The sequence below is a fragment of the Arvicanthis niloticus genome, chromosome 7 (assembly GCF_011762505.2).
Source record: "Arvicanthis niloticus isolate mArvNil1 chromosome 7, mArvNil1.pat.X, whole genome shotgun sequence".
In the NCBI taxonomy this organism is placed as follows: Eukaryota; Metazoa; Chordata; class Mammalia; order Rodentia; family Muridae; genus Arvicanthis; species Arvicanthis niloticus.
In genome coordinates, this window is record NC_047664.1 from 83,266,029 (window position 1) to 83,276,483 (window position 10,455).

Genomic DNA, 10,455 nt, shown 5'->3' on the forward strand with positions numbered 1-10,455 from the left:
CACTTAACTAATCTGGGACTGCTAGGTATAGAACCACGGTTTCCAGCCAGTATTCAGATCTGTGACCAGTTGGAATCTGAACACTAACACTTGAGTGACTCAAGACTAAAAGATATCACTATGTACTGATACACAAGCTTTCACCACTGTATAATAGTAATCAAATACTGGAACACACACACAGCATCACAAAACCTCAACACATTTTAACTCCAGATACAATACAATCTCAAAACCACAGCAACAAAACAAATGAGTACTATGCCAACAACCAGAACTTCTATTTTAATGTTCTCTTAAAAAAAATAGCTTAGCTGAAATATAAGACAAGAATTTCTCGTTCACCCAATTTTCAAGAATCTTCTAAAGGATAACTGAACATCACATTAACTTAGTCATTGTCATATGTCACTGTTATATACACAAAAAAAGAAATACTTGTGTATTCACTTCTTTTGTTTTTGTTGTAAGAAGATTCCTGAGTGAGGTTAACCCAGACACAAAAGAACACACATGGTATGTCCCCATTGATAAGTGGATATTAGCCCAAAAGCTCACAATTCCCATGATACAACCCACTGTCCATATGGAGCTTAGAAGGAAGGGTGTGGATGCTTCAGCCTGAATTGAGGGGAGACAGGATGTATGGATGATCGCAGGAGGAGACAGGGAGAGGGGGACCTGGAAGGAAGAGATGAAGAAGGGGAAATAAGAGGGGCGGTATCAAGTACTGGAGGGACAGGAAGAGAGGTAGAGAGGTTCATGAAGTTTGAATGGAAATATGTAGCAGTGGGGGATGAGGAACTGGGGATATCCACTGGAGGGTCTCAGGACACCATGGAAACGAGAGGCTCCATAGACCCAACAGGGAAGCCTGTGGCAGAATGCAGCAGTAAAGGGGAGATAGAACTTGTAGAGACCCCTTAGTAGATATAGCACTTGCCCCATGGTAGAGAAGCAGGCCACCACCCATTTCAAAATTTTTAACACAGAAATGTTCCTGTCCAAATGAAAGACAGGGACAAAAATGAGCAGAGCCTGAAGAAAGGCCATCCAGGAAACACCCACCTGGGGGGTCTATTCTGTCTGCAGACACCAAACCCAGACACTATTGCTGTTGCCAGAGCTTTCTGAGAGGAAACCTGGGTGGCTGTTCCTGGGAGGTTCTGTCAGCAAATGACCAACACAGATATGGAGGCTTGAGTCAGCCATCAGACTGAACTCAAGGATCCCGTGGGAGAGCTGCAGAGGAATAGAGGAGCAGAGGGGGATTGCAACCCCATAGGAAGAAAACATTGCCTGGGCCAGACCACCCCGTGCTTCAGGGACTAGACCACCAACCAAGGAGTGTAGAGGGAGAGATCCTGGCTCAGATTTGTAGGAGCAGAGAATGGCCTTGTCTTAAATCAATGGATGGAAAGCCCTTGGTCCGTTAAGGTTTAATGCCCCAGCAAAATTGTTGTAGGGCGATGCTGGAGCAATGTGGCAGGAGAGGGTGGGTGGACTGGGGAACACCATCATAGAGGCAAAGGGAAGGGGAGAGGGTGGATATGGGGTAGGGGGCAGGTTGTGGAGGCATAACAGGAAGTGAGAGATCATTTTGAGAGGTAAACGAATGGAATAAATAAAAAAACAAACAAATAAACAATAAAAATTCAAACTGGAAATTTTAAAAATTCTTCTCTTACCTATTTCTTATAAGAATCAATCGTTAACTAATAAGGGAAAGCTTTACTAACTGAACCAAGTGTGTGCATTTGAAATTTAGCAGATTGTAGTTAAGACTTGACTCATTGCTGGTTTGCAAACATTTACATGATGAAGCAGTTTTCTCACATGCAAGAAATGAAAGTTGTGACTTCATTTACCATCTGTTGTCTTTTAAAATAAACTATTCATACTACTACTGCTTGCATAACTATATGTTTTCTCATGTATCCCTGCGTTCTAAAATTGAACAGCCATCTCTGAATACTGTCAGTAGTATCTTTTCTGAAAATGAAATGGTTAGAAAAATCAGCAGCCATTTCAAACTGTTTATTAGAAAAATTTGCAATTTTTGAGCCAGAAATTATCAGTGAACATTGGGAAAAACTGTTCCCACAAGTACAAAAGAAGACAGAATAAAGATAAGTGGATCATAAATGATTCTATATTAAGATGTTATAACGCTCCTCAGAGGAACACATAAACAAACACTCAAACCAGCTTGATGACTGGTAAAGAACTGCCACTTGTGGTTTAGAACAGAAGGAAGAACATGGCCCCAAAAGTGTCAAACCCAGGATTAACACAGATAAAGCAGCAACATCTGTAAATTTCTATTATAAATTTTAGTTTAGAAAATGGGATAATAAGCTGAAATTTTACTTTAAAATTTATAAGAATTCCTTAAATAAACAAGTAATATTTTAGTACTGAAATAAAATTCCAGTTTATTTAATATTTAATTTTAAATTAATTTTTACTTTTTACTAATTAAGAAACCGTGGAACAGATTCTGTCTTAGTGAAACAGCTCTCTAGACACTGAATCCAAAAATCTAAATGCTTATCTTGGTAGATCTTATCTATCATTTTGTGGCTAGGGATGTAAAGCATCTCCTAGACTTGCTTTGAAGGCATGAGAGCCTATGTTTTATCTCCAGCACTACATTAAATAGTATGATGGGTGATCTATAATCCTAGCACTTATGAACTGATGGTAAAGAAAGGGTTCAAACATTCAAAGTCAGCTTCAGAAACATAGCAAACTTTAGGACAGTCTGAGTTATATAAAATTGACTCAAAAGCCAAGATGTGGGGGACTTTGCAGGAAATTTATAGTTTATTAATATTTCTTAATAATTTAAATATGAAAATGAGCTGTTCAATATGAACTCTCATTAAATCAATATATATTATTTATTATATATTCATTTGTCAATATATGATTCTTCTTCATAAAACATTTATATACAAAGGAGTTCTTCATCAGATACCAAATATGCTTTTCCCTCAAAAGTTCAGCACTAATGTGTATGTCAATTTCTCTAAAACATGTAACTTAGAAATTTAAAAAATAGATACATCTGAATAAATTTGATTATAAACAGTACCAAAATATTATTAGTAAGTTGTGTAAAAATTTTACTTGAAGTAGAACTTAAAACAGAAAACTAAACAAAAATTGTAAAAAGTTTTTAAAATAATAATAGAATTTTACAGTTTTTCCGTGTTCATGGTAGATTTTGCATCTGTATTGACTTCGGTTAAATTCTGATTAAATTAAGTTCAGATTTTAACTGTTTTCATTCAGTGATGTTTATGACAAGCAGGTAATAAATCTACATTCAGTGATGCATAAACCTGTATAAATAAATAAACTCATCAAGAAAACAATTTATCAAATGCTTTGATAGAAAAATATTAATACATTAGCTTATGAGTTTCAAATCAAATAATGGACAATTGCCAAGTTAAAAGCCTTTACACATGAAATAATTTTAATGTTCTTTTCAGAAGCTTTTAAAGCACACGATGGGAAATATATACATCCACAAGCAACACAATTCTTAATTAATTCTTGATTTACACAAATTGAAAGAGGATGAAAACAGAAGTACGGCAATCTTTTTAACAAAAATCAAGAACAATGACAGATGGACAGATATTTCAAGACTAATTTCTTGAAAAGAGAATTCCTGACTCTTGAACACATCACACTGTAGTAGATGGGTCGATCAGGTCACTTTGTTAAATCTTAGCAGATCAACAGGGATTATTCAGCTTCAAAATGCACCAACAAAACACGTTATCCCAGTGGTTTGGGGCCTGAGAAATTTGCACATGGAAAAATCTTAAGTGAATGAAAGTTTATTTGGCTTTCCTGCATAAACTCCTATAAGGCATCTTTACTGCATAATAGCTTCTATTAAAGCTTCAAAGGGCAACAGTGTAGAGCACTTGGAGGACATAATTGTTCCTTTATTCAATTGCCACTACTGTCATGATGACCTTCCCATATGGTGGAGTCATTGGACCATTAAGACATCAAGTGGAAGAGATTTCATTAGTTCTCTAAATATTATATATATTTATATATTATATATAAATTAATAATAAACTCTAGCAGATTTAGATCAATGGTAGAGCAATTGCCTAGTGAATTTTGTTCTTACCCTTACCCTAAAAAAGAAACACTAGCAGAACTCATCCAGTGTCAAACAACATATATATGTCTTTTGCAATAATAGGAATATCTGAAGAGTCTGAAAAGTCTTTGGCTCAGTGTGGCTTCAAGCTAGGGTCTGAGACAGTGGCTCACTTCTGGGATATACTCAGTATGCAGTCTTCCTTTACTTGATTTCTGGAAGATCCTCACATATCAATAGTCATTGCTCAGGCTTTTATATCAAATGCAGCCCCATAGGAAGAACAACAGTATCAACCAACCAGCTGCATATATAGCAGAGAATGGCCTTATCTGGTATCAATAGGAGGAGAGGCCCTTGGTGAAGTCTCGATGCCCAGTGTAGGTGAATGTTTGGACAGTGAGGAAGAAGGGGGTGGGTGGGTGGGTGAGGTCCCTCATAGAAGCTGAGGGGGGGAGGGATGGGTAGGATCAAGCTGAATGTACTTAATAAAACACCAGAAGTTAAAAATAATTAAAATGGAGTTTTTTTATGTTTTCCATACAAAATTATGATCAGTATTTATTGTATATACAGTATATATTGTACATATTGTATGATAGGGGAAACTGGGAAGGAGGACATCATTTGAAATGTAAATAAATAAAATAACTGATAGAAAAACACTAATGCTAACAAAATTTTTTAAAAAAGAAGAAGAAATCAAGCTGACAAGGTGTTCATAAAAAATGCCATGGAACTTTAAACTGGAAATAGGCTTTTCAATCATTTTTCTATCTCCCTTTTTAGCTTTGATATGAGGGCTTTTGGCTTGTCTTGTTGTATCTTGTTTTGTCTTGTCTGATATCTCTTAGAGGCCTGTGCCTTTCTGAAGTAAAAGCGAGAGTGGATCTGGGGGAGAGTGGAGACAGGGGAGGGCTGGGAGGTGTGGAGAGAGGAGAAAATGTGGGTCAGGATGTATTGTTTGAGAGAAGAATTTATTTTCAATAAAAGAAACTGAAGAGTCTTAATTTATTGTTATACTGACTTAAGGCTCATGTTTTATTCATTTTTACATTTTAACTAATGATATTTTATTTCATATATGTAAAATTATAAACTATGCAAGACCCTTCAGCTACATCAATTATGGGGAAAATACATATTTCATTATTTCCTATACTATACAGGGCAAATGATAGTATTCCATTTTTAGAAATGAGATATATTGGGCAATTTAAAAATCACTCAGCTTTCTAATAACATTCTGATATACTGATTTAAATATTTATAAGTTTTTCCCTTTATCATTCTATATCATAGACAATGCAGGGAAGAGAGTAAGTGTGGAAGAAAAGCGGGGGGATACTGGTAAGAGATAAAAGAAAAAAACAAGACCTGATAGTGACATAAAGGTGAAATTTTGAAAAAAAAAAAAGCCAAAAGTCTTTGTCAAAAAAAATACATAACCATTTTAGAACAGATAAAATCAACAAACTAACACACTGGCTTTAATTTGGAAGACATATTTAAATTGGCACTACTTGAAGTTTTAATTTTTTTCAGAATTTTGTAACACTATTTAAGGGAGTTTAATTCTAATATCCTCCCTACTGTTCTGTAGCAGGAGGGTCATATGTGGACCATCAGAGGGATGTGAATGCTTTATTTCTATGAGACATTTAGAAAGATTCTCATGGAAGGAAGGGTAAACAGAAGAACAAAATAACCTCCATCTCTTTTGAATAAAGATCTAGCAGAACAGATTGAGAAGACACTGACTCTCTATCACTCCCAGGGCTTTATGCCCTTGCTCTGTTCTTGAATCAGTGACTTAGCAGCAGGCAAGCTTCTGGCATTTGTAAATATAGGAGCCAATGATAAGTGAGCTAAGTGTTACTGATTCACCATTTCCTTAAAGTTATTTTTATGCAGTATCGTATATTTCGATGTTCCAACAATGTCTTAGCAATGACATTAAACAATGTATTTTTAACTTCCTCATTATATCATTGTTAATTATTTATGTTGTTTTAGTCATTTGTGAAAAAAAACTTAGTAAACATCTCTAGATGACTCTAGAAAGTTATGATAGCCTTTGCCATCATTATAAAATTTTCCACTGATTAACTATACACTAATTTAAGGATAAATTTTATCCAACTATTTTTGGAGTAAACAGAAATCTTACATTAATGGAATGATGTAAATAATGTCTTCATGTGGGAATAGATTTACATTTACCTTAGTAACAGCTAGGAAATCACAAAATGTTTTTTATACTGCTCTAATTTAAACCTATCACTTTAGAACAAGAGAGTAATATCAGACTTTTGTTTTGAATAGGTGTCATCTACTAAACACATTACCATTAAAACTACTAAGCCTTGATCTAAATGCAAAAGATGTTGACGGGAAAGAAACAATAAAACCTCTCAGTTTGTGAATACAACATACTGTAATCAGACCAAATAATCAAGGAAAAATAATGTCCCATAGTAACACTTGCAGAGACTATGGGGGAAAGGCATGTTGGAACATATTAAACGCTCAACATCAGAAACAGAGAGAAAATGTGACAGGAATATCCAAAAGGAAGGCATGGCCTAGTTACCAGGTGGAGTGTATTATCTGACATAATGTAACAGCTAGCCCTGGTTGCCATGTAGGGAATCCACTGTAGGTGATAATGACAAATGCAGGCTGCAGATTTAAGCAAGCTGGCAGTGGGAAGTGGCAGGGATTTGTCACAGTCTGTATATACTTTGAAGGTATTGTCAAGAAGATGGATTGTGTGTGGAGCATGAGATTAAGGGATGAGTCATAACTCCCAGGAGTATCTAGAGAGTTATTTGAAGGGTAGTTTCCATTTATTTACTTGGAGATCACTATGGAAGCTAATTAGTGGAGGATCTATACAGAGCTCGCCCCTGGCATTTGAAAACACTATTTTAAACTAAATATATCAAATATCTCATCAAATCATAAATTTATCATAATAAAATCAATATATTAGAGTTTTTTATACTTTGTATGAAAAAATACTGTGTCACCAAATTGTGAGTATAAGTAAAAAATAACTTTGTTCACATTATGGAACTGTCCTAAGATGTCCCATATATTATCAGCTTCAGATATGCTAAATTAGGTATGTCTAATAAAAGATACAGATACATAGACGATGACAGAGACCATGATGATAATAGCCAGACAGATAGATAGTAAATTGGATCATAAATACCTAATGAGTTGGACAATGATAAATTAACAGAGATCAAAAGTCAATCAATTAATTTTTTAAAAGTCAAAGAAGTACTGTAGGGATAAAATGGTTTTGGAGTTAAGCACAAATATCCTGAAAAGATTTTTTAATTGATTAATAATAGAACATGCTGTAAGCCCATTGTGACAAATTGGGATTCAGTGGTCTTTGCCACTGCTGTTCTGGATTCTGCAAGTTCCAGTTCCGAGAACTGAGAAAGATAAAGGCCCGAGTGACATGGGCCTGGATAGAATAAGAGTAGAGAAACACCGAGAGTAACAGGAGGAAGACTCGAAAAAGTAATAATAGAAATGGTACATTTCATATTTACTCTATACCTTTCACGATTAGCACAAAAAAGTATAAAACCAGCAAACAAAATCATCTATTATAATTAAGACTTCCAAACTATTTGAAATTATTAAAGAAAAACCAAAAATGTACCTTTACCCATATCTCATTTCTCTCACGCATCTTAATCATGATGAAACCATTTTATGACGTAAAACAAAACAAAGCAAACAAACAAAAACAATTGTGGAGCAATGCCTCTTAACAATGCAATATCAGAGATTTAATGTTAATGTCAAAATCTTATAGCATTGTGGGAGTGTGGCAGCCTGTAGTAGGTAGCTGGACCAGTGTGCACTATGATCAGGGCTGACTTTTCCATAAGGAAGAAAAATAAAGAAGGAAAGAAAGAAAGAACAGTGGGACAATGGGTATACAAAAAAAAAGGAATGAAAGAAAATAGGAAAGTAGTGAGGAATCCAAAGTCAACCCCTTATTAGGATAGCTGTTTCTATAAATTATACCACTCAGATGTAAGCCCCAGAATTTTACAGTTGAAGGGCAAAATTCCTAACAGAGTAGATTTTTATTATTTTCTTTTCTGTATTTTCTTTTCAATTTAATTAATATCTGTGAAAGTGAAATTTATTCTTATTTCTTCAAGGATGGTATCAGATATGAGAATAATAAATAATTAACAAGTATTTACATTTCTTACTTTAAGGTAACAATTCTTAGATTCTCTGCTATTTGTTAATTGCTTAATTCCCTTAATTCACAGGAAATTGTCGCAAATGTTTCTGGAGAAGACTTAAAAGTTATAAAAATTTTCTTATTCCTGAAAGTAATGTTTGAAAAATCAAAAGAAATATTTTATATTAAGCAGAAACAGATTATGTAGACCCTATACATCAACTTTTCTTTAACATAAAACATATTTATCACTTACAGAAATATAGATGTATATGATTTGCAACTATATACAAGTAGATGATTGGAATCTCCTTAGTGTTACTTGTGACCTGTATTAAAATAAAACATCTTAATATTTTTTTGTAACTAAAGTAAATAATTATATTCAACTAGTAAATTACCTCAATTACCACAGTGAGTAAATTTGAAAATATGTAATATTTTTGACAGTTATGAAGAGCAGTGAACAGCACTCTTATCTAGCAGTCCACCTGCAGTATGCAGTATGGATATTTTGTTTAGACAAACAACAACCAACAGTGTTTCTATAAAACAAAATACATAGTTTTTTTTTAATATCGATGTTGTGATGAATTGAAGTTACTGTCTTTTCAAATACATGAAAAACATTTTGGTGTATGATACATGCCCTTAAATCTCCAATAAACACATGTTCAGACTTCATTTTCCTAATCTAAGGCACACAGATTACAGTATTCTTCTTGCAACATCTGTGAGTGCAGATGCAGAGAGATGGGACATTTAAAAGGCTGTAATCTTTAAGAATTTAAAGAATGCTCTTTAAAAAGGTAATCTCTTTAGAAAAGTAAACTACAAAAAGCAATATACTAAAATTTTAACAATTTGGACACATACTAAATACTTTTAATATTTATTATTTTACTTCCTATTTTCTACAAACACTTCTGAAATGGTGTTTGTTTTATTATTATAAAACATGAAAATAAAATTTTTAATGCAATCTGTGTTTTGTTCTAATTGAGTTTTACTTATGGATTATGGGCAATACAGAAATTAAAATGATTATTTATGGTAAGTATAAAAATGAAGTAAATGTTTCTTCTTGATACAGTATATAAGGCATTTTTTTTACTCACTCAAGAATTGTTTGATAATTAGAAATGCATTTAACAAAGTTCTTTCTTTTAATTTGGAAGTCAGTAATTTTGAGGCGAATAAGAAACATTTAAGAAGATAAATAAATCTTACCTTATCCACAATACATATCTGTTTTCTTGTATGGGCATCCAGTATTTCAATCTCAAAGTGAGTCGTTTTTGAATGTTTGATTGCTCTAGTAGTTTTTAGCGGGCCTGCTGAGAGTACAAGTTGTGACAAAGAGTGAAAATTTCTTGTATTATTCTTCATTGTGGACTGTGGAAGTCCCTGGAATAGTAATTCCTTCTTGCGTTCCAGGGACTTGTGCCTTTTGAACATTGTGTGAACTAGCAGGGGAATCTGGCATGTAAACAGGAGACACTTGCAAGAGTGTCCCTTTGCGCCTTTTAAATACTGCTGTGGACACCCTGGAGGTCAAGTGGCATGCCATTCCAGAGGTCTAGTTTTATTTAGCATGCTGGAAAACAATGACAGATCTGATTTCTATATATAACACTATTGAGAACTGCCGCAGAGAAGTGCATTGCCTTCTGCATTTGAATTATTTCTTGCTTTCTCTTTTTATCTCTGCTACTTATGAGTACTCTTATCTGAAATTCCAAAGCAGAAAAAAAAAAAAAAAAAAAAAAACCAAGAGCTTTTATTATCTCCCAGTTCCGGATACAGTAATCTTCAAACCTATTACATACTGATTCGAATTCATACGTATTATACTCCAGCAGGATGACACCATATAGGGTGAATTATAGGGCTGCAAGATATTATATAACACATTTAAATTCAGTATAGAATTAAGGTCAAAACATATACAGAAAGTCAGTTATAGGATGAGTTTCACTTAGAGAAAGAATTTGAAACATAGCCCAGAATGGAAAAGACTGAACTTTCATAGACAAAAAACTGCCAGGCAGCATACAATGTAACTATGTGACCACATAAAAGGCAAACTGGGATACAT

At 34.0% G+C, this 10,455-nt stretch overlaps 1 protein-coding gene across 1 annotated transcript in view; it reads right to left on the reverse strand.

Moving 5' to 3' along the window:
- Tecrl (trans-2,3-enoyl-CoA reductase like) overlaps positions 1-9,867 on the reverse strand; it is a 62,488-nt gene extending 52,621 nt beyond the window's left edge. The window contains exon 1 of the mRNA XM_076937713.1: positions 9,588-9,867. Coding sequence (XP_076793828.1) covers positions 9,588-9,815 — 228 coding nt within the window. The 5' untranslated portion in view covers positions 9,816-9,867. The remainder of the gene's footprint in view (positions 1-9,587) is intronic.
- Between the last annotated feature and the right edge of the window lie 588 nt (positions 9,868-10,455).